This window comes from Stenella coeruleoalba (genome assembly GCF_951394435.1).
Source record: "Stenella coeruleoalba genome assembly, chromosome: 9".
Lineage (NCBI taxonomy): Eukaryota > Metazoa > Chordata > Mammalia > Artiodactyla > Delphinidae > Stenella > Stenella coeruleoalba.
The window spans coordinates 23,046,017-23,071,153 of NC_137155.1; the positions used below are offsets into that span (position 1 = coordinate 23,046,017).

Consider the following 25,137-nt stretch of genomic DNA (forward strand, 5'->3'; position numbering starts at 1 on the left):
GTTCATTAAAATGACTAGAATTTCAAATCAACAGTACATATTTAATAGTAAAATTAATTTCATAATATATGCTTAGAGCATTTCCAGATATGATAAAATAGTTTTTACATCATTATAGTATCTAAAAAGCTAAAAAAAAGTGCCAGAAGTATAGGTTGTTAAAGATGGTAGCATTTGTTTTAAATTTAATGATAATATATGAGAACATGAAATACTCTAAAACAAATTATAAATTTAAAGAGCAGAATAACATGGTTTAAACACATATATTTGCCTATTAGCTCCAATAATAAAATCACTTTAAAATGTTTTAAGAAAAAGCAGATCAGCATGTGTAATTTTCTTCCTCTAGCCCAATTTAATATCAACATAGTTTACTTTTCATGCCAAATACAAAATCTCCCATTTTAGGTTCTTCCATAAACTCTTGACAGCTGATTTCTGAGTTTCAGAAACACATTAGATCTGATCCATTTCACCAAATATTATCCTGTGGTTTAACTGTTGACTTGATAACCTGAGACTGAAACCACTTTTTGACTCTCAACACAACTGGTACTAATATTCTAATTCATTCTCTCTCAGCACGCACACACACACATATGCATCATGTACACACATAGGAGAATATTTTTTGAAATGGGAAGACTGCTTGTAACTGGTCCTAAACAGAACAAATTGTAGTAGTGAGTGGAGAGGATAAAGACTCTTTTCAGCATGTTTCTGCTTTCTAGGGAAGTTTTGATTTCACTGGATGGAGAATAAATAGAAGAGTGATTAAATAGAAGAAGTAGTGTCACAGGATTTTACATGAGTTCTTGCCAGATGACTGGTTTAGACAGGAATCCTATGAACGAAGTAGTTAAAGCAATCTGGAAAGTAAGTGAGATGAGAGTTCTCCCTCTAAGGGGTGGAGAATATTTGTATAATAATAATAGTCAATGTTTACTGAATGTGCTAACACTGTTCTGAGTGCTCACATTTATTCATTCTTACAATAACCTATGAGGATAAATATTTAATTAACCTATGAGGATAAATAATTAATTAAATATTAAATATTTAATTTAATATTCCACTTATTTTGACTTTAAAAAATACTAATTTCATATAGTTCAATCTAATGTTATTATTAGTATCCCTATTTTACAGATAAGGAAACTGAGGTACAAAGAAATTAAATAACCTGCCCAGGTTTAACTGGTTAGCATGTGACCAAACTGGGAATCAAACTCATAGCATCTATTTCATTGTTAACCACTTCACTCTAGGCTTTGAGTGAAGAAGCCAATATACTTGGTCAGGCTGGGAGTAGGCTAAGGAAATCTACTCATAGATTAAAATCTCTTGGACTTCCCCAGTGGTCCAGTGGTTAGGACTCTGCGCGCTTCCACTGCAGGGGGCGCAGGTTTGATTCCTGGTCAGGGAACTGGGATCTGCGTGCCACGTGACGTGGCCAAAAAAAAAAAAAAGATCTGCTATATACGATTCCGTCTCTTGGTACTCTGTAAGAGCCCTGAGAAATGGGACAATATGCTTTCTACATATGTATTCTATATACTTCAGGCATAGGAAGATATCAAGGACATTTTAATAGTTACACTAAAGTTGATGAGTACTATTTTCCCGTAACAGCAATAATCAAGTGACCAGGTGACTACATAGAGGGCATTACAGTCCCATATATCTACCTTTAAATTAATGTAGCAAAATAGAAGTTTCAAGGTAAGTGGCTTTAAACCCAGCTGGAGACCCTGTCATGTGGCAGTCATCAGGCTGGTATCCACTCATTACTAGGACTGGATAGTCTGAACACTTAAAGTCAGGGACAGATACTGACGTACATATTAGCCAAGTGAGAGGATGTTAAATTATATTACTTTTTCTGTACACATAATTATCACCTTTGTACTTCAAATTTAGTAAAAGATCTGCAAAATGGGGTAGAGAGTCCAAAGTCAACTTAAAATCAAGGCCTCCTAAATTCACAAAGAACATAAAAACTTTTGCTCCTTTTACAGGAACTTATGATATATTTAGCCTTGGTAGTCAAAGAGGCCTCTACAATTTTTTAGTACATTTGATAATGTTAGGATCAGAAGAAATTCATTCCTATTGTGACTGCTTCAATATTTTTCTCTGTGTCTCTGAACAAACCATGGTGTTACGGAAACCACACAAGACTGGAGTGAAACGCCAGATTCTCCATTATCTACTACTAAATTGTCTTACAACATGAATCAGACATCTGCTTCTCTAGGACCCACTTCTATTTCTAAAAACTGGATGGGTTTAGATGACCCTAATTCTAAAGCTAGTAATTCAATGCATTCATTTCAACTCTTTGTGTTTCAATTTCCCCATTAAAAAAAATCTCTAGGTCAACAAATAAGACAAAGTAATTCATGGCGTTAGAAGAAAGGCACGATACAGTTACAATGTCTTTTGATATGAAATGTACAAGCATCAGAGTTAGGGAGTTTTTCTGTCCTGCCAAGTACATTATTGAGTTCCTTTCATTAAGAACTGAAATAAAGTATGTGCCTTGAGAGGTACATGATAAACAATTGATACTATATATATTAGTCCTTAACATTCTATAGGGTGAGAGTAATTATGTGTATGTGTGTATGTTCGTGTGTGTTTTCCCCTCCTAAAGTCTCTTGAAATGGGTAAATTAACATAGCTTTCAGCTTCCATATAGATTTCAGCTTCAAAAGCCCCATCATTTACGGTAAACACCTTAACATTTAAAAGAATAGCATTAATACTTTATCTGTACACAATTTTGTCTTAATTTTGAGCTTGCTATGGAAATAGACTTTTTAGGAGCAAATAAAAAGATTTTCAAGGATAATTGCTTGTAAAAAGTAAGAAGATCTAACATCGCTTTAGCAGCTCCAATTGCATTGCAACAGCAATGATTGCAACAGCACAGGGTTTTGTAAAGGCATTTTAGCTGATGTCCTGTTCTTCTCTAAGGAATTCCCTTATTCTCTCCACTAAGTAATAAGTAAAGTTTCCTGAAGATATGAAACTTAACTTGACTTCTACCAACTAAGTGCAGAGGTGACAGGAACAAAAAATAGTAAAAACACGGTGTAAAAGAGGACCAGCCTAAGGGTCAGAGACTAGGATCCTCGTCATGATTCTACTTCTAGGTATTTGCCTCAGTTACCCTTGAGCCAGACACCTGGTTTCTCAGAGTCTCAGCATGCTCTCCTAGAAAATGTGCTAATGTCCAGTGTCCTTTCCTGATCCATCATTCTATGAATTGATGCTTCCAGGTGACAGAAACAAAGAAGTCAGATTGTCCCTGTATTCCTAGGTCTTATTAGGCTCATTTTGTGTGAAATACTTTCCTTCCTCTTCCTCTGGCAGCAAGGTAAGTTAGAACTTGACACCTGGGCATTCCTCCCAAGGTGCTTACTTGGAAACACTGCCTGCTACAAAGTCACCTTTGTCTGCGTTAGCTACTAGAGCTCCAGAGGCTTCCTGCCCAGAGAGTGAAAGCCTTGCAAGGAATCCAGGAGAGCATCTATGATAATTCCCTCGTTTTACAGATACTGAAATTGACCCAAGGGGTTTGGTGACTTTCTACTCAGTCCCAACTCCTGAAGCACAAGAGAGATTTCTAATGTAGGGTTTTCTGATTCTGTCATTGGTATTTTTCCTATCTGTCCATCTTTATTACAAGGATCATCAAAGATTTTTAATGGATTTCACAAAAGGATAACATGAAAACTTCCTTATTTCATCCTTTTATTAAAAAAAAGTATTAACCTAATAATAATGAATTAAACTTGTAATTTTTGGAAACATGTACTAGCAGGTTTCTGCAAATGTACTGAGAGTTGGGAAAGCCTCATTTAGCAGGGTTTTGAAGGGGAGAAGTCAAATTTGTGTTTTTCTTAATTTAAAAGATATTAAGTGATGTTCCCCTGAAGTATCCAACTTTTGAAAAAGTGAAAAAGCTTCCAATACCACTAGAATTTTCTCTCAGTTTTTCTGTTTTGCCTCTTCAATCCATCTCACTGAGGGCAGAAGAGAAGTTAATATTTGACCTGATAATAAATTTTTGGAAAGCTTTTAATTAGCTTAATAAATTGTGTTATAAACTGTTGCAATGTTGCCGTAAGGTCACTCTAAAGCTTGCTACTGGCTGGCCTTACGATCGACAGACATGGTCTGCAATATTAGACACTGATTCTCTTTGTAAAGGGTTGACGAAAAGAGATTGCTATCAAATGTGTTGAAAACATTTCTGCCGCAACCTGTGGCAGGTTGCAGAGGTTCTCACAAACAAGATACTTGAGCTTGGTTCTTTCACTAACTCATTAATGGTTTTAAACTCCCACAAGTGCCCGTATTTACTACAAAGAAATAACCCAAACTTGTTTTCTTTTTCATAGGAAACTGTCCTTGAGGAAGGTACAATTGCTTTTAAAAATTGGGTTAAAACAGGCACCACAGTTTACAGACAGTTTTGGATCTTTGATGTGCAGAATCCAGAGGAGGTGGCAGTTAACAGCAGCAAAATTAAAGTTAAGCAAAGAGGTCCTTACACGTACAGGTGAGCGAGTCCCCATAAAAAGTGGCACTCTTTCCTTGACCATATGTGTTTCTGAAAAAGCTTCCACTTGACAACTCCCATTGTATTGAAATGTACTTATTATTTTCTTGCCATTAACATACATTGAAATATTCTGTTTCTGCCTATACAAAACCCTAATCTAAGGATTTAATGATGATAAGAAATATATATTTTATTATGAATTTACCAGCACCAATTAACTGCCCTACATTTAGGAAGTTACAGGAGTTTTACACTTGTGGCATATATTTTCAACAAGTCTAAAATATGCATGCTAAATAAAAAACCATCTATCACAATTTTAAAACCAGAGCACTTTGAAATCCTAAAATTGAAAGTGTAGGTTATATGAGTGGTTCTCCAAGGGTGGCTCCTGAACCAGCCACATCAGCATCTCCTGGGAACTAAGTAGAAATGTGAATTCTCAGGCCCCACCTTAGACCAAATGAATCAGAGACACTTGGTTTAGACCCCAGTAATGAGTTTTACAAGTACTCTGGGGGACTGCAATACACACTCAATTCTGAGAACCGCAGCATTAAACTGTTTCTACCTAACTACAATACCTGCTAAGGACTTCTATTCAAACTAATTTCCAGGTCATGTGGGTGTTTGTATTTATTCAGTAGTTTCATTCTTATGTTTTCTTCAGTACTGAGACTGAATAAGCTATACCTTTATCTACATGCCTTAACATACTTTGGAATAGAATCATAGCCTATTGGAAGTAGGGGGAAATAATTAGCCAGAACTTTTCATTTTGTAAATTTAAAAACAAACTGATACCAGGGTAAGTGAAATGATTTGTCCCTGTTCACACAAACCTACGAACAGGTAACTCTTAGATATTTGTGTACATTTTCTCCTATGTAAGTTATAGACTATGTGTATTTTCTAACTATCAAAGTAGGAAAAGGGGAGATTGAGGTGCTAAAAACACTAACCTTATCCAGGTATCAGGAATATATTTATGGTGCCCATATGTGAAGATAGCTAATCCTGCTGTATCATTTGTTATACACATGAGTGGTTTTTCCTCAAGAATAATACAACTACTCATATGCCATGATCAAGTATTATTACAAAATTTCATATTTGTAATGATTTCTTCTAATTCATAGTTTTACTTTCTTATCTGTTTCAGATAGTCTATGATTATATAATTTCTTTCCTTTCCGTGCATTAATATATTTCTAGATTGACAGCTCACACGCAAATATAATGAAATAACAGTAGTTGGGAGGGTGATGCCTGCTGCCGCAGCACATGATACGTAAGCTGCAGAGCACCTTGGTGCCTATTCTGTCCTAATAATTATCCCCACGTCTCCTGTCTCCCGGCACAGGTCTGTGACTATTCACAGCTCTGTCAAAGAAGACATGGTTTTCATTGTTACAAAAAAAAAAACACCCAGAAAACAAAACAAAACAAAACAACACCTCACCTTGGAAAATATTTTTATTTTTTCATGGTCTTATAGTTCTTATGTTGTTATGAAAAGCTGTATGAATACCTTCGCCCAAAAACTGTTGTTAGCTGTGATGTGTACCTATGAAAATGTAGAATTCACATATGACCTAGTAAGAATCTATGCATAACTGATTAAAAATCATACCCTGAGAGAACCGAATACATGTGATAAAAGAGAATACTTAGAATTTGGGAACTCATCACAGTTTTTAATTTTTTGTTTGTTTGGAGGGGTTATGTTTTTACTTTTAAAGATATTAATTGGGGTGTGGAAAACATAAACATAATACTGAATCCTGCCCTAGTCCTGCTCTGATAGTTGATAGTTAATACATATTTTATTCTTAGAGGCTTAAACCTTGCTCTTGAAGGGATGAAAGGGGGTGGGTTAGATATAATTGATTTACCTGGAGAAGAGAAGTTGGATTTGCAGCTAAAGTACATAAACAATAAACTCCTATTTATATAACAATGTTAAACGAATTTGTGATTAACTACAAGTCATCTTGTCTCATGATGTCAACAAAACGGTCCTTAGTGTCTGCTTGGATGCCTTAAATGATGGGAAAATGACATTTACCTTTCCGAAAAAGTTAATAGTTTGAGAGTCTTCCACGTGTTGAGGTGATCCTGCCTCCCCATCAATTACACCCTGAACTCAGTTGAAATTCTAAGTGGAGGAGGATGTCTCTCCTCAAACCACAGGCTTATTTGGCTTTCGGCTGCTAAAGTGAGCTTGATGAAACGTTGACAAGGTGTGACATGGGTCAAAGCATGAAATTGCCTGGATAGAGATCTGAATGATATATGTTCCAACCTAGACCATCTCTATGAAGACCTGGTACCTCCTTCAGAATATTCTCAGATCCAATCTTTTTTTTTTTTTAATTACTTTGTTTTGGCAGGAGTACATAGCAAAATCGGAGGCAAATTCCTCCCTTTGGCCTTATTAACCAACACTTTCTGAAACCTGTATACATTCTAATTTTTAAACAAAAACTTTAGTGATTCATGTTCTCTTTTTAAAAGTACGTTCTAAACACAGGCCTCAGTTGAAAGGATTTTTCTGTTAGTCAGTGCCATCTACTGGTACAATGTAAGTACAACTAAGTAAACTAGAATTTGGGTCACAATTATTTTTCTATTTCAATTATTTTATATATATATATATATACATATATATATATAATCCTGAAAATTAAAGTATTTTCATTTTAAAAGTTAATATGTAATCTAATTTTAATATACAGTTATCTAATAGAAAAGAGTAATTGACTAGTAATAGACTCTCCAGGGAGATGTTCCAGATTTTTATATTCTTTGCATGTCTACAGTACTCCAAGAAGAATAAATAATAAAGCTTGATGAAATTACATTAGAAATAAAATCTATTTCAATTTTTTGTGAATTCTCTTTTTAAAGAATGTGAACAATAAATTTATTCATTCAAAAATATTTACGAAGAACTTACCATGTACCAGACACTGCTTGGGGATACAAAACACACATACTACCTATGTTATAACAATTTACATTTTTATTATACCTGATTGAAATCAGGTCAGGTGTTTTTGGTTTATTTTATTTTTTCCATTTCAGTCCCATGCTTTTTCAGTCTTCACCTTAGTTAGATAACAACAGATAACTATTAGAACCTCACATAATAGACATTCAGATATATGATAGAGCAATGAATAATGTCTACCTTATTGCATCTCAGTAAATATCTTATACTTGCAAAAGATTTTTTTCCATATATAACCCTTCACCACATTCCTAAAAAGTAGTTGGTACTTTGCCTAGAGATTTTAGAGCCAGGAGCTTAGAACTCGTAAGTATACAATACATGAGGCAGAGATGGAGGGGAATGGTCTCTAAAGTGGAAATTATATTCCATTAGTTATTTTAATTCTGATTAAAATACCAGAGATTATGAAAAAGCCAGTACTGGAAAGGCTGTGTACTTTGAACATTCTTTCTAATGTACGGAAACGTGCTTTTACTGTTCCTTTCCTTCAGCCTCTCTGCTGTCTCCTCCCGACCCTCAGGATAAAAAGCTAAATATCTGAGTACAGGACACAACCCTTTTATGTTTGAGATCTTGTTTATTTTAGTGGCTTTATTTCCACCACTCTCCTTACTCTAACTCTGTAAACCAACCATAGTGAAAAGTTTGCGTATCTAAAATTACACCATGTTCTTACTCCTTAACCTTCTACATGTTATTTTCTACCCTATTTTACCTAACTAAACTTCTCCTTGTCATTCAGACCACTTATGTGGAATTGTATCTTGTCCATTATCCCCCCATAACCATCCCAAGCCTGGGTTTGTACCTGTTCTGTGTTTTCCCACAGACACTGTGTAAACTCCTATAATAACGCGTACTCCTTCTCCCCTGCTCTGCACCTCTAAGACACCTCCCCACCCAGCCCTCCCCACCTTCTCTGATTTGCTAGAAACTCAGCATTTGCTTATATATCATTTTAACCCACCTGTTTAGCCTAATTTCTGACATAGTCTGTGCACTCAAAAATTATTTGTTGCATGAATGAATGGCACTTGAGACTTAATGTTCACTTGCAACAATTATTTTGAATTTTATTTACTTTTTTTTTCCAGAGTTCGTTATCTAGCCAAGGAAAATATAACCCATGACTCTGAGACCCACACGGTCTCTTTCCTACAGCCCAACGGTGCCATCTTTGAACCCTCACTATCAGTTGGAACCGAGAATGACACTTTCACTGTTCTCAATCTGGCTGTAGCAGTGAGTAGACAAACAGCGAAATTACTGGTTTTGAAATACTCTAGAATCCTCTGTAATTAATCTCATGATTAGAACTACTATTAGATATCATTTATTTTGTTATGTTTATGAAACTGTGTTCTTACGGCATTATTTTGAATTACACTCATTTGGAAAGATAACAAGATTATAGAATAATCAACTGAATTAGAAAACCATTTAAAGTGTATTATTTAGGACTTCCCTGGTGGCGCAGTAGTTAATAATCCACCTGCTAATGCAGGGGACACGGGTTCGAGTCCTGGTCAGAGAAGATCCCACATGCTACGGAGCACTAAGCCTGTATGCCACAACTACTGAGCCTGTGAGCCACAACTACTGAAGCCCATGCGCCTAGAGCCCATACTCCACAACAAGAGAAGCCACCACAATGAGAAGCCCGCACACAGCAAAGAAGACTAGCCCCCGCTCTCTGTAACTAGAGAAAGCCCACGTGCGGCAAAAAAGACCCAACACAGCCAAAAATAAATAAATAAATAAAATTTTATTTCTTAAAAAGTAGGATTTAACTTTGACAGTCTTCTTCCTGTGGCTCACACTGAGGCAGAGAAATGTAATCATTCAGAGATGAAGAAAAAATACACTTTTAGTCTTGGCAAGATTTGGCAGTCATTTTAAAGATACAGTTGAAAACTTTTATCAAGCTTAATTCTAGTATTTTCCATTTATTTGTTTAAAATCTGATACTACAATTGGTGTCTTAAACGGTGATTTTTTTTTTGCAGGCTGCACCCCACCTCTACCCAAACGTATTTATTCAAGGAGTACTCAATTCACTTATCAAAAAGTCAAAATCTTCTATGTTTCAAAAGAGAACTTTGAAAGAACTATTGTGGGGCTATAAGGATCCATTCTTGAGTTTGGTTCCATACCCTATTCCCACTACAGTTGGTGTGTTTTATCCTGTGAGTACGAAGTATGAATGTTGATACTGTTAGACTTTAATTGGATAAATATACTGGCACTGACGATTCATAATTTTATCATTTAGTGTGTTAACCCTATTTCTGATATGGGAATAAATGTTCTAAGTTTTTAAAAAGTACCTACATGGATTTAGTTTTCCTAGTTGGGAGAATTTACTTATCTGAATTTAGCACATTTAATCAAGTTTCCACTCTTAGATAAATATACAGCAAATTGTCAAAAATAAGGTTATAAGCTGGTAAGACTTTGAGCATTGTTTTTGGTTTTGATTTCCTGTCTGATAAATCAAGTTTAGGGGCTTCCCTGGTGGCGCAGTAGGTTGAGAGTCCGCCTGCTGATGCAGGGGACACAGGTTCATGCCCCGGTCTGGGAAGATCCCACATGCCGCGGAGCGGCTGGGCCTGTGAGCCATGGCCACTGAGCCTGCGTGTCCGGAGCCTGTGCTCCGCAACGGGAGAGGCCACAACAGTGAGGCCCGCGTACCGAAAAAAAAAAAATCAAGTTTAATACCATATTTTTATTTTTGTTAATTGTATTCATCATATCATTCTTCCTTTTCTAGACCTGTTACAAATTTATTTCAATGTAAATTTAAAAGTCACCAGAAATTGCACAGCAGATTGATAAGTCAGCAATGTCATATTTTCACAGAATTAGTTGATAAGAACTTCTAGGAATCTACAAATGTCATGAAATGGCAGTTTGGAGATAAAGAAAAATATGAACTTGGTTATGTACTTAGTTATAGCATAATGTTTTGAATTATAAATAGGACAAGGTGACTATTGCATTGAAAATATGACGGTGATTTCATTTGGCACTATATGACGTATTAGTTATATTCTCCAGTTCGTGGTTGTTATTTTACTTTAGATGGTTTTTAGGATTGCAAGTTCATAGATCAATCAAATATGAATATAGAAAGCCTTAAGGGATAATAAATTCAGTTACTATTATTTAACACAAATATTCTTAATTCTTTCCTTGGCTAATTCTGCTTTAAATTTTGTAAGCACTTATTTTCTTATTAAAGATCATAACATGGAGAATACTTCTAGAAATCTGTCACAGTTCTCATAGGTTTTGTTCATTATCCCCTCACCTCAATAAAATAGGAGTAGTGATTAAGATGGCCTTTCTGGCTTAATTATGAAAAGTGTGCTAGAGTGGGATGTCAGCTTTGCTATTTGTTTCCTTCTGTCTGAGGATCTAGCGCTTACTTCTAGGCACCTTTTATATTATATCTTTTTAAAATGTTAAAGACCAAAAATTTAAAAACTTTATTGCATATATATATTTCAAATCATATTAAAAAATTATGAACAACCACTGAGAAATGTGTAAGTTAATTACATATTTTATAACTTAGAAAATGTGGCTTGTTGTAGAAGTAATTTTTTCTTGTACGTATCTTTTCAGTACAACAATACTGCAGATGGAGTTTATAAAGTTTTCAGCGGAAAGGACGACATAAGCAAAGTTGCCATAATCGACACATATAAAGGCAAAAAGTAAGTATTCACACAAAGTGTGTGTGTGTGTGTCACTAAGGTACTCTAAGGCAGGCAAGAAACTTATTTAACAACTGGTAACGCATAGACACCAACCTGTGGAACAGACCTGCCTGTATCTCAGCCCTAGAAACTCCTGTTCTGCCAGGCGTTAACCCTTTAGTTGTGATGACTGGTCACACTAGTGCATAGGTGCTGAGTGTCAGACCCACTGAGGGTTGACCTTTATACATAGGTTCTCTTACATAAAGAAATCTAAAGAAACTACTTCCATCTCTGCTGCATAACCAGCGTTATCGTGCACTCATACAATTACATAACCACAAATGAAAAGGAAGAAAATCAATACATTAACTCATCTAGTAAGTAGGAAAATACATCTTTCTGCTTTTTTTATTTTAACCGAGCATGTCAAATAAAAATTGTTCATTCCAAGGACATGACTAAATGTGCCTATAAAGGTGGAAGCTTAATGAATCCATGCCAACACTTTCATGACTTTCCCCTTCAAAATTTTCTTGAAATATTTTCTATATTGGTAACTTAGCTTTTAAAAACTTTATCAGTGCAATAAGGGAAGTAGTATTTCAAGTGCTAAAACTGACATATTAAACTTGAAAATAAGGAGCATGCCTCCTGGGAAGCAGTAGTAGAATGAGATATGTTCATATAGCCATGATTTCCTACTTTCCCCTAGCTTGTGCCTGTTTATCTGGAGTACACCTAATTTATTCATCATATGTCTAAAATAGGACGAACCCCAATAAATATCAAGGGAAAAGCCTTTTCTCCTCAAAGTTAAAATGACTTTTAAGTCAGTGATTTTCTGACAAAGAATAGTCAAAATCAAAAGAGGTGAAATATTTTTATTAAGTAAGCATTACCTCACACTGCATTCCTATCTAAAAGTTGCTTAAAACAGTTAAACACTTGTGTAGTCCTTTTTCTTCTACAGAGTTCATAGTCACGTATTTTTGTTGAAAATTCTAATGGAGGAAAATGAACACATCTAAATGCTCATTTTAGGGGAAATCACTATATATTGAGGCAAGTGAGCATTTCCTCTATTTCAATATTACAGAGAGTTTTTGAGGAGTGTTACTAAATGCTCCAAATTGGAGTAAGAATTTCCCATGAGTTTAAGATTATGACAAGGTTAATTTAACTGACCATGGCAAGACTGAGCATGATTAAGTTTACTCTGTTTAAAAAAGCAGGAGCAGTGGAGGTGATGGTGGTTGGATGAATTGGGAGATTGGGATTGACATATATACACTAATATGTATAAAACAGATAACTAATAACCTGCTGTATAAAAATAAATTAATTAAATTAAAAACAACAACGACAACAAAGAATCAACAGCTTGCCTTGACATCTTATTGGATGGTATGTTGGGAGTGTGAAAAACCCACTTTCCATCACCAAAAAGTGGCTGAGTGTGCAGAGAAACTATCACTACTGTTGTTTTTATTGTTTCCAGATATATATGTTGATACATATATCTTATGTAGATACCAGAGTACAAATTAATAAACTCCATCCTACTTTAATGCCCACTCACGTAAGAGGTAAAAGAGAGGAAAAGTTTAAATTGATTATCTACATGTTTCTAATCTCTACTGATCAAACATCTGCTTCTTTCTGTCCTCCTCCACACTTCCCTCTTCCCTCATACTGAGTTTATACCAGTTACCTGGTTAATATTTTCCTCCTATTCAGCTGAACACACAAAACAAAAAAAACTTTCCCCTAAGTAGACAGCTAAATTTCTGATAAGTGCTTCTCAATTTCCTTTTTGCAGAACTCTGTTCCAAGTTGTTTCTAACTACCAACTTCTGGCAGCTTTTATTGTATAATCTGGCCACTTAATGGCATCAGGCGCTTCACTTATCTCAACAAGATGCAAACTTCAAACAAAACATAGACCAAATGACTTAGAACATTTCTTAAACCTAGCATTTGATACATCTAGTCTAATCAATATTATTTTTGCAGGAGTACTGACTCATAATAGACAATGTAATGTGAAAACGTGCTCTTGAAATGAGACTGATCATTTTCTTTTTTTTTTTTTATTCCTAAGGAATCTCTCCTATTGGCCAAGTTATTGTGACATGATTAATGGTACAGGTAAGGGCATTTGTTTTGTGGTAATAATCACAGTGAAACCAACTCCTTTCTCCCACAAATCCACCAGGGTACCTACAGTGTTCTGGAGTTTGAGGGTATGCGTTTACCTATCTTTGTATCCCTGCAACATAATTCAGAGTCTCTGTTCTTACGTAGGCTTAGTAAATGTCTGTCTAATGTGATGGGATTTCTGAAGATCAACCATTGAAGATGAGCCTTTACTGCATTCCTGGGGAAATGTTTGCTTCATAAAAGCTTTACTTAATTGAACTCCCTCCCTGGCCACAGAAGTCAGGGGTTAGAAAGTTTTAGCGTAGTCGTCACTGTCTGCACCTTTTGTAAGTACTGTGTACATAATGGTTTAAAACTGAAAGAATTAAAAAATCAAGATAAGTACAAAAGTAAAACATGCATCCAAATTGAGGTTTCAATATGAGGTAGAATCAGTGAAGCTGTTAAGACAGAGCCACGGATTTTTGAATGAGGTGATCAGAAATGAGAGAGAAAACAGCAACAAAACAAGGTTATACGTGTACTAACCATGAAAAATGTATGCAGAAATGCACATTCTGAATTAGAGTTGTGAAGAAAGAAGGTACTATGAATTTAGATTTAGTGTGTGGTAGATCCAGCTTATTATTCTCCTTAAAAAAAGGCAAAGTACACATATGCCTATTATTTTAAGAATTAAGATTGTAGGGCTTCCCTGGTGGCGCAGTGGTTGGGAATCCGCCTGCCAATGCAGGGGACGCAGGTTCGTGCCCTGGTGGGGGAAGATCCCACATGCCATGGAGCGGCAGGGCCCATGAGCCATGGCCGCTGAGCCTGCGCGTCCGGAGCCTGTGCTCCACAACGGGAGAGGCCACAACAGTGAGAGGCCCGCGTACCGCAAAAAAAATAAATAAAAAATAATAAAAAAATAAAAATAGCATAAAAAAAGAATTGATTGTAAAAAGCAATGGGAATCGAATCCCATGAGGTAATTAAAATCAGAGGTGAACTTTCAGCTGGTAAGAAGCAGAAGCAGAGTATAATGTTTACAAAGCCAGTGAGACAGTGCTTTATAGGACGGTAATATAATGAAGATGAAAAATGTTAAATACAAAGTTATGTAAAAGGCAGGGAATAAAAAGGAAACAGAATATTCATTTTCACAAACGTATTGCTGAGTTTTCCATGTTTATTTAATTTTGTTAACACTCTTCTAGAAGAAAAGAGCAAAACCAAACGTTGAGTTTGCTTTGTAGTGCTTTGAGTCATGGGGATCGGTAAGGAGGTCCTTTCTCAGCAGTTCATTTCTGCAAATAGTCAAGTGTCCCAATACCACTAACTCTAGTAATTTCGTAAGCATAAACTTCAGTCCTTAGACACAGAGAAAAATATACTGTGCTTCTTCTAGTAAACTACTGTTTATGGGCTTAAAAATATATTTTAAAATTTTTTCCAAAACAGAGAAGCAGAGAAGTTTTAAAAGAGGAATTAGAGGGCTTCCCTGGTGGCGCAGTGGTTGAGAGTCCTCCTGCCAAGGCAGGGGACACGGGTTCGTGCCCCGGTCCTGGAAGATCCCACACACCGCAGAGCGGCTGGGCCCGTGAGCCATGGCTGCTGAGCCTGTGCGTCCGGAGCTTGTGCTCCGCAACGGGAGAGGCCACAAGAGTGAGAGGCCTGCGTACCTCAAAAAAAAAAAAAGGAATTAGAGGGTTCGTTAATGACTATAATATAAATACATGTGTATCGGGCATGAAGCTAAAAGTATCATCTAAGAATAAAAAAGCAGTGAAACAAACTAGGAGCAAAGGTAGACTGAACAGGCCAGAGGACTCTGATGGAATCCCTGTGAGAGAGATTCTTAGTTATGGCACTAGGGAAAAGAGACTAATGAAATGGAAAGTGTTCCAAGGTGTTTTTTATCGTGATTTAGATGTACCTCTTCTACCTTCTTCAGTAAGTTTAAAGAGACAGAAAATGAAAATATTGATTTACAGTTGAATGTATTACAAAAAAGAGCCCTGCTAATATCAGCTATCTTATGGTCATGGCCCATGGTAATTGCTGGTGTCATTATGACACAATTTTCGATGATATTTCAGATCATTTTTAAAGCTTTGCAAGGTATTCTTTTCCTTTTATGGCTACGATGTTGGGACAGCAGTTGTCCCAACATTCTCTCAATGGCAGTATCAAGTTCATTGAGATCTTCTGTTACATTTCACTTATCACAAAAATATAAATGAAATGTAATAAGATCACAAGGTTAGTGCAGTTACCAGAAGAAGAGCGTGGTATTCATAGTTGAAGGATAGGTCTTACTGTTTTGAACAGACACATTCAGTGGTGGCTCATTTTGGTGATATTCATTTGTGGAGCAAATGGAGGAATAATCTCATTTTTTCTGCTTATATCCAGTGTGTGCCATGGGTCATAACCATAGGAGAGATTCAATAAACTCAACAAATGCCCTTTTTATTTTGATGTGTACATTTTCCAACCATTTGCATGAAATTCTGTTTAGTGAGTGAACTTCAATAAGTGACTTAAAAAATATTAATCAGACGTTAGGGTAGGTGAATGAATCGTTACTAAAAGTAAGAACAACATTTACCAAAATGAGTTCTAAAGGAACCTCAAGGTAAGAAAAGTGCTACTCTACTGATAGGTGGAGGATTTCAAAACACACAATCACAGTTTTAACAACGTGCGATTTTGCCATTGTTTTTTAACTTTCATTAATTTTTAAGGAGTGGGAAAATTTAGTATGAAATTGAATACCAGTGATTGTGTACGGTGTACAGACTGGTTCAATGTGGTAGCCGCTAGCACATGCCACAATTCGGCACTTGAAATGCAGCTAGTACAAACTGAAATGTGCTGTAAGTATACAGTACACACTGGATTTTGAGATTTTTGTTAATTTTTATATTGATTGTATTTAAAATGGTATTTTGGATATATTGGGTTAAATAAAATATACCAGATACTTTTTTCATTTTTAAAATGTGGCTACCGGAGAATTTTAATATTATATATACAGTTTGCATTTTATTTCTCTTAACCCTGCTGGAATCGAGATTTCTAGATTTGTCTAGGACACACATTACACCTAATCCCTTGCCACTGGCTTGGTTTTTAAACAGACGCAGCATCATTTCCACCTTTCATTGAGAAGACCCAGGTATTGCAGTTCTTCTCCTCTGACATTTGCAGGTAAGACAAAGACATTGATGTATTTCTCGAAGTCACAGTTCTTTACCTAAGAGATAAAACACAGACCAAGAAGCTCATACTTAATAATCATGTTATTTGAGAAAAATAAAGTACATTTAGGGAAGTCTTTTCTTGATGTATTAAGAAGAAATACAATATGGAATTCATAATGTGTTCATAATTCTTTAAAAAATTGAAAGATGTAGGAGGATATTTTGCATAATGCAAATCATTTTCTTCTTTGTTATTTCTAAGCGAGAACTATATTTTCATTCTTTTACTAAACTAGTAGTATGTGTAGTAACAGTCAACTCTAGAAAGGCATGTTCAGTCTTTGTAAAGATGTCCAAAGAGGATGATACCACAGTCACAGGGCTATGTTAATGTGCTCTATAGACAGTATAGCATCTTTTCAAATTGATGGGGCCTAGCAGCTATTACAAAAGCATTGGCACACACACACGGATATCCTTGAATCCTAGCCCTGTTTCTAAACGCTTGTGGTGTGGGTAAGCATTTAATATCTCTGAATTTTTCCTTATCTGTAAAACTGAAAAGAGCAGCATTTCTTCAACTAGAATTAACAGGGGATTAGAAAACATGTATTGAGTCCCGGTATGTTGCCGGGGTTATGGTGGACACTTGGTAAATGCAGGAGTGTAGGAGACATATATCAAAACCCATAGGCACACACCCCAGCATGTGAGCAGCCTTTCTCTCCAGGATTAAGTTGTAGAAGATTGAAATGTTATTTTTCTTTAATTTAAATTGGGCACAAATAGAGGACTTGAGGGAGTCATATAAATATTTAATCTATAAAGGAAACTCTGAGAAATGTCCTCAGTATAAATGAAGATCTTTATCTGTGTTTAGGTCAATCTATGCTGTGTTTGGAGCCGAAATTAATCTGAAAGGAATACCTGTGTATAGATTTAGTCTTCCATCCTTGGCTTTCGCATCTCCAGTTCTAAATCCAGACAATCACTGTTTCTGCACAGAAAAAATTATCTCCAAAAATTGTACTTCATATGGTGTGCTAGATATTGGCAAATGCAAAGACGGTGAGTAAAAGTTCTCAACGGCACAATCCATGCCATAATCTGTAGTTTTCTTTAAACTTCACCCAGGAATCCTTTGCAGCAAAAATTTAAAGTGTGAAAGCAATGAGGGCAGAAAGTAAAGGTGGTGGTAGGATATTTTTGTTTTGATTTTTGTACCGCTGTCAAGGTCCCAATCGTTTCAGTGTTGCAAAACTTAGTTATTATTAGATAAAGCCCTACTGATATTTCCGAGTGCTACTTTGGAAAATGTCTCTTCAGGCCCTTTGCTCATTTTTTAATTGGGTTATTTATTTTTTTGAGTGGTGTGAATTTTTTATATATTTTGGATGTTAATCACTTACGGGATATGCATTTTTCAAATATTTTTTTCCCATCCCATAGATACCCTTTTCATTTTTTGATGGTTTTCTTTGCTGTGCAGAATCCCTGTTGCTCCTTATAGATTTAGGGTAAAATGAAAATAGTTCCCAGAATATTCTGAGCATCGTAACTTACCCATCTGACGTTTTTCTAACCTTTTCTACCCTAGAAGATGGTAAATTAAAATAAGTATATTTCAGGGTGTCTGAGACAAGAATTGATTCAAACATGAAATTTGGAGTCTATCTTATTTTGCTCACCTTCTTCATATTGGAATGGGTGAGAATAAAGAAACAAAAGCCTCTTAAATAAATTCTCAGTCCATAGACATACTACTGCCTGAAACATGAAGGTATATGGTTGTAACTTTGCGTTCAGCAGCTAAGCATTACATATTGAAAATAAACACCTAAGGGATAAACGACAGACATCAACTGAATGGTTAGTAGGATGATGCAGAAATTTATATTTTATTTTTGATCAAAAAGCAATGAGATATAATAATTTTCCCTCACCCTCATCCCCCAGTTAGTTAGTATTCAAAGCCAACTTTATGCATTTCTCTTTCTAACTTAAAAAGCTTTATTTTCAAGGAAGTCTTTCCTAAGTGGTATATGAAATGAGGAAAACAATTTATCCCAATTGTCTCTTAAACCTTGTTTTCAGGAAAACCTGTGTATATTTCACTTCCTCATTTTCTATATGCAAGTCCTGATATTTCACAACCTATTGAAGGCTTAAGTCCAAATGAAGAAGAACACAGCACGTACTTAGATGTTGAACCTGTAAGCAAATACATTATTTATCTCATTTGTTTTTTTAAAATGAAGGAAAAATTAAATTCTCTCCTTTTGTCAGTCACATTTATTGATATTTATTGTATCACAATCTTGATAAATTACTTTTATTTCAATGAAAATTATGTTGATTTCTTCCTATTGTTGCTTATGAAATGTCAAGGTAATTCAATTTTAGTTTTTCAGCAAAGGTCAGGAATAGCAATGATGGAAATGATTCTAATCAGTTTAAAACAATTTGGTATAAGGTACTCTCTTAGGCTTCTTTCATACTTATCTGCAAGTATTGCTTACATGAAGGGACACTAGACTATGAGGGATTTAAAAAGTTTTATGGGTATATGTGCATTTGAGGCAAGATCTATGATATACTTAGTGTAAAAAAAATCTACTAAATTTCCTATAGTGTAACAGTTTTAACTTTTATTTTAATATTCCCTTGTCAACAGTTAAATGAAATGCCAGGATTTTAGTAGTCATGTTTCAGTTTAAATAATGACAGAAGTAGCATTATAATTATACGGATGATACATGGATTCTGACTGAATATATATTTGACAATATATAGTTCAGGATTTAAACTGACTACATGAGTTCTACGTTTCACTACTGTTGTTGTTGTTGATTCGCCAAAACCAGTTCAGATAAAAATCAAAAATCTAACTAAAACCTTGACAGTAGTTTGGGCAAAAAATTGTGTGCGCGTGCACATATATATGCATGTGTGTATACATCTGTATACATACAGGCATATACACATAAAATGTAATTATGGACAGTTTTGTATGTAATATTTAATAAGTCCAATTAATTTTTTAATAAATTTCACAAGTTTTAAGTACAACAGTTTCACCTTAGGTTCTATATAACAGTAAAAATAAGTTTTGGATATTATAAAAGAATGTTTTTAAAATAAGTTGGTAATTTTTTAGTTTGTTCTCTTTTTAGATAACTGGATTTACCTTACGATTTGCAAAACGGCTGCAGATCAACATATTGGTCAAGCCAGCAAGAAAAATTGAGTGAGTCCCTTGGAAAAAGTTTCATTATGATTTTTACTACCTCCTTGTAAGAATGTGGGTATATCTATGACAGGAAGTGGAAATAATAAAACTTTCACCTTCTATTTGGCTTTACGTCATTAAATGATTACTAAATGCTTATAACTTTCATTTGTAATTTAGAATTATATCTAGTGTGTATTGTAATGGTATTTACACATATTTTGGAATGAGTATTTGTGGCACTGCTCATTTTGCTAGCTGTCCAAATATTTTCAAGAGAATAGTTTCTAGCATTCATATTTTAGTTTCCTGCATATAATTTTTTGAAAGGACAAAACGTGCGCTTAGAAAAAGTCAGTCTAATTAGAAATGTGTATTAGATTTATAAGAGTGAAAGATGTCTGAGAAACAGCCATATTAAAATTTAAATGATTCACTACAGGGAACAAACATCAAGGTACTTATTAACCAAGTTTCAAGAGCAGCTAATTTCTGAAAATTTATTTCCACTAATAATTATTAACATTTCTGTCATATATGGGTAGTATATTATTATATATATTCATAATTATTTTCAATGTTTATTACAGAGCATTAAAGGGTCTGAAGCAGAACTATTTTGTGCCTATTCTTTGGCTTAATGAGGTTAGTATTTTTATTTCTTAGTCACTAAAAACAGTAAACTTCTTGGTAGATAGAAAAAGTTTTTGCTGTTTGAAAACTGAATACACATATATAGTATTTGAACTTGTGTTTCCATTGCATATATGGGAGATTTATATATTATTAATTATATAATAATTATTTTGAGAGTACCAAATCACACAGAAGTATCACGCTTATGTTAGATTTCAGTGTTATTTTCATAATGTTTATTAAACAATTTTTCCTGTCATAATGCATATGTTAGGAAAGAGTCATGTAAACGTGTAACTCCAAATAACTCCATGTGAATGTTGTAGTGCTAATAAAAGCCAACCAAACTTATAAAAACCAGGTTAGAGTAGACGTAGGCAGTCTATCTAGTGCCTGACAAGATATTTTAGTACAAATCAGGGAACTGATTAGCCACAGGATTAGGAAATGAACTGTATAAGCCTTTAGAGGAAGAAAACTGTTGACCCTTGACATTTTCCTCTGCCACTAGGAAACAACCTTCAGAAAACTGGAGAACACTCCAGTAAAACCATTGTATTTATCAATGAAATCAGTATATTGAAGAATGCTAGCTGACATGTTTCAAGGGAGGAAGATTATATTTCTCTCTCTAAATATTCTACCTTGGCATTTATTGCCTTCTTTGACATGCATGCAAAGGGAATTCCATTGGCTTGTCTTACAGATAAAGATGACTAACACCTATGCGGTGTTTCAAAAAAAAAGTGATACACTTAAGTGGAGAGTTGAGTATTTTGTTCCCAAATCTAACCAAATAACGTTATTTATTAACTTGATTACAGACTGGTACCATTGGTGATGAGAAGGCAGAAATGTTCAGAAATCAAGTGACTGGAAAAATAAACCTCCTTGGCCTGGTAGAAATTACCTTACTCAGTGTTGGTGTGGTGATGTTTATTTTTTTTATGATTTCATACTGTGCATGCAGATCAAAGAGAGTAAATTAAGTAAGTATATAACAAAAATTATATACGGCTTTAATAACATTAGTTTATATATTACTTGTTTTCATTTTATCAAAAAGAGGTTATAAACTAGGCTTCAAATATTTCTGGATATGTCTAGTCATCTAGCATTTTTAGCACATCCTTGAAGTTTTGAGATGCTTAACGTAAATTATAAACAAAGCCTGAATGAGTAATAAGGCCTATTAATATTAAGCAGATCACTACATTTCATTTTTATTCTGGGAGGACTGGGCTAAATTATGAAATTGTCACCTTTGAAAAGTTAGAATGTTGCACAAAAGCTATACATGTACTAAATTTTATTTCTTGATTGATTATTTCTAGCTAGTTATTTTAAAAAAATCACAAATAATTAAATATCTCTCTGACTAGGAAAGGGTATGTGAAACTGAAAATGGTAGATATTAGGGGAGACTGAAATTTACAAAGGAAAAGAAAATAAAAGGGAAAATTTAGATTAGCTAAGCTAAAAATTAATGAGAATTAAAAACTCAATAAATGATATAGATAAGATAAAAATATGCTGTTTTAAAATGAAGATAGCATATTAAAACAGAGTTGCTGCATATAGATATGCTGTCCAAAATCATGATGTGGAAGCCCTGATGAATGATTACAATTTGGGAGCTTACAATTCGGGAGCTAGAACTGAATACAACAGTACAAGAAAATAGAGACAAAAAATGTTCAACATAGTAAAACCAAATTACTCAGAGTTTACAGGAAAAATCAGGTAAATGTGGACAGATAGGAGTTTTAGCAAAACTGAAGAGACGGTTCAGGCCTCTATGTTTTAGACATTAGTGCCTGTGCCCCCTTGTACATAGAGGAATGAATGTCTGACCCTATCTTTCCTAAATGGAAGCCTTTCTTTAATGATCATACGTGGCGTTGGTATGGCCTGAGCGGGGGGCGGGGGTGATTTTCCACTTACCCATAGCTTCCATCCACCCGTCCTTTCCGGGAACATCAAAAAAAAATGTGGAATCTAAATAAAAGCAATATACTTACTATGAAAAATTACAATTTCAAAACAAGTCTTCTTACTCTACTTTCAATCAGGTTGTTGACCGTAAGCTGTCTTATATAGAAATTCTGGAGCTGCCACTGATAATTATTGACCTTCTTAATGTGCCAAAATCATGCTAAATATTTTACATGAATATCACAACTAATCCCTAATAAAATTTTATGAGTTTCCAATCGCCATGGATCCATCATCATCCTTCTGTCTTTTGGAGACATTCCAGAAAATTGTAAATTTTAACTGCAAAATTATCCATTTTCAAAATGGGAATCAGTCAAATTGAACATTAAAAAAAATGAAGTGGCATTTTGGGACCAATATTTTTTGTGTGTGAGATTGAGAGCTTGGGCCTAGGAAGGCAACTCTATCTTTTGTTCTGATGTTTTCAGGCTATATTTATTCCCTGAAAAGAAGACTGAACAATTCTGCCTACAATCATTTTGGACAGAATGTATTCCAAATGCTGACTTAATACATTCACATTATAATAAATAAAGGAAATACGGCATCACCATTAAGACCTGTCATCAGTCCAGTAACAAATGAGTTATGATTAAAGTACTTCATATGACCATTTATATAATAGATAGAAGAGATCATTCACTGAAAAGCCAATTTACAACAAAACCTTGTTGTAGTGGGAGAATATGCTTTTCAAAATGAAGTATACAGTAGTTGTAAAAATTTTCTGATACTATTCTCTATTATTAAAATTATATGATCTATTTCATCAGTGCTTAATGAGCCCTGAATGTCCAATATCTTGGGTCTCTATGTGGCTAAATTAAGGTGAAAGATTGAAAACTTTCTAGAGTGTCTTGATCAACAAGTATATTGACTTGGCTTAAACATTTGACTGTTACAAGGAAAAGTTACTGCTCTTTACACAATGATATGTCTGTTTTCTTTTCTATACAAATACAGAAGAACACTGTTCTCTGTAGATTACCTGATTTACTAGGTTTAGAAGAATCACAGATATAGATTTCCTTAAAGAAGCTTCAGTTTCGAATATTATAATAATTATGCCTCTGGGAAGATTTATAAACAATTGAAAAATAAGGAGATGGATGTACAAGAGGGAGTAAAGCAAAGATGGTGGAGCTAAGGTGTGATTTTGCTCGAGCATCACAAAGAGAGTAAGCCAATAGTCCTTTCGAAAGTAGCAGTATATACACCGCTAAACGGAGGATGGTCTGAAGGGACAGCAAAGAGTGGAAATGCTCATCCAGAGCAGATTTAACGAGCTACCCCTCCTTATCTGGCCACGCGCAGCTCTTGAGAGCTGGGAAGCAGCCTTCCATGTATCCTGGAATGGGAAAATAATTGCCTTATCCATGAAGTTCATCAGAGAATTTTTCTCTGCAGCTTGAGAAATTGGGCTAATTACTAGAAAACATGACATCCTCAGTATTTAGAATTTGAATATTACCTGTTTTATTTTTCCACGACTTTCTGGTAAGTACTTACTTACCTTTCTTCTGCTTTCCAGGAAGCAAATGAGTCGACATTTATGCACCAGCTACATGAGGACCTTTCTTAATATCGACCTACAAAATGAAGATTTAATATGCTTTATGTTTGCAAAACACACCTTATCTTACAGTTGAAGAACTGGCGGCACTTTTGTTCTCTGCACTGAGCAGAAGCACGTTTCTAAAGGATTAAGATGTCATTAAAATCCACACTTTGAACAAAAAGCAGTAACTTTTAAAATTCAACATGTTCACAATGGAATGGATTTCAGTTTCTACAGATGTGGCTTCAGCATGATCCAGTTATTTTTATTTGGTACTGATTCACTGATTGGTTCCCTTTTGCTAAATTCAGCAAAGGGGTGGATGTTCTAAACAAATCCTGGACCCTGAACTCTTGTCGTCCTCATCAAAGGGAAAAACATCACTACCCTCATCAGTGTCCCTGCAATACACAGACCCCAGGACTGCCAGGACATTGCATTTCATGAGCATGAGCCATTTTGAAAGACGTTTAAAAATGGAAACTAAATGACTGGCCTATGAACCATTTATTATACATTACTTAAGTTTCTTTCTCTATGGAATCCTTTGTACAGCATCAGTAGGCACTATAACCATGCTGTTTATAACAATATGGGCGTATATTTTTATCAATGATCATACAAATGGACATTTTTGGGACTGTCATTTTCCATGTTCTGCAGTTCTTTTGGAAATCTGAGTAGATTTTGATCTTTTCACTCAGTTGTATACAACTTATGCTTGGCAACTTCAGAATGCTGTGCTAGTATTAAGAGATGTAAATGATAATACAGAAATTATTGTGTGGGAGATTACAAAGAGTAGAATGTCCATTCATAGTTATTTGTTGTAGTATTTCTTGCTTTTATAGTCACCACAGAAAGACTGGTTTCAAACATTAAAAGATGTTCTTCCTTAAATTCCTGTGCTTTGCCTAGTTCCTGTTGTGTCACAAAATATTTACTCTAGTTTTCTGACTGATGCATTCTATCTGAATTTTTAATTCTTTATGCATCTACATTTCCTTCTGAAACATTTCTAAATTCAACCTTGACTACTTTTTCCTTAGGTAATTTTTTGAGCTAGTTGGGGGAA

The 25,137-nt window shown here is 34.9% G+C and overlaps 1 protein-coding gene across 2 annotated transcripts in view; it reads left to right on the forward strand.

The window, feature by feature from the left end:
* The window catches only part of LOC307191680 (platelet glycoprotein 4), a 104,564-nt gene extending 79,642 nt beyond the window's left edge, over positions 1 to 24,922 (forward strand). For both annotated transcript variants that reach the window (XM_079931857.1, XM_079931858.1), the window contains 12 exons: positions 4,413 to 4,573; positions 8,687 to 8,834; positions 9,599 to 9,778; positions 11,220 to 11,311; positions 13,398 to 13,444; positions 16,579 to 16,648; positions 17,522 to 17,709; positions 18,736 to 18,854; positions 19,815 to 19,888; positions 20,461 to 20,515; positions 21,331 to 21,495; positions 24,036 to 24,922. In XM_079931857.1, the coding sequence (XP_079787983.1) occupies positions 4,413 to 4,573; positions 8,687 to 8,834; positions 9,599 to 9,778; positions 11,220 to 11,311; positions 13,398 to 13,444; positions 16,579 to 16,648; positions 17,522 to 17,709; positions 18,736 to 18,854; positions 19,815 to 19,888; positions 20,461 to 20,515; positions 21,331 to 21,495 (1,299 nt within the window). In that variant the 3' untranslated portion in view covers positions 24,036 to 24,922. The remainder of the gene's footprint in view (positions 1 to 4,412; positions 4,574 to 8,686; positions 8,835 to 9,598; positions 9,779 to 11,219; positions 11,312 to 13,397; positions 13,445 to 16,578; positions 16,649 to 17,521; positions 17,710 to 18,735; positions 18,855 to 19,814; positions 19,889 to 20,460; positions 20,516 to 21,330; positions 21,496 to 24,035) is intronic.
* The last annotated feature ends 215 nt before the right edge of the window (positions 24,923 to 25,137 follow it).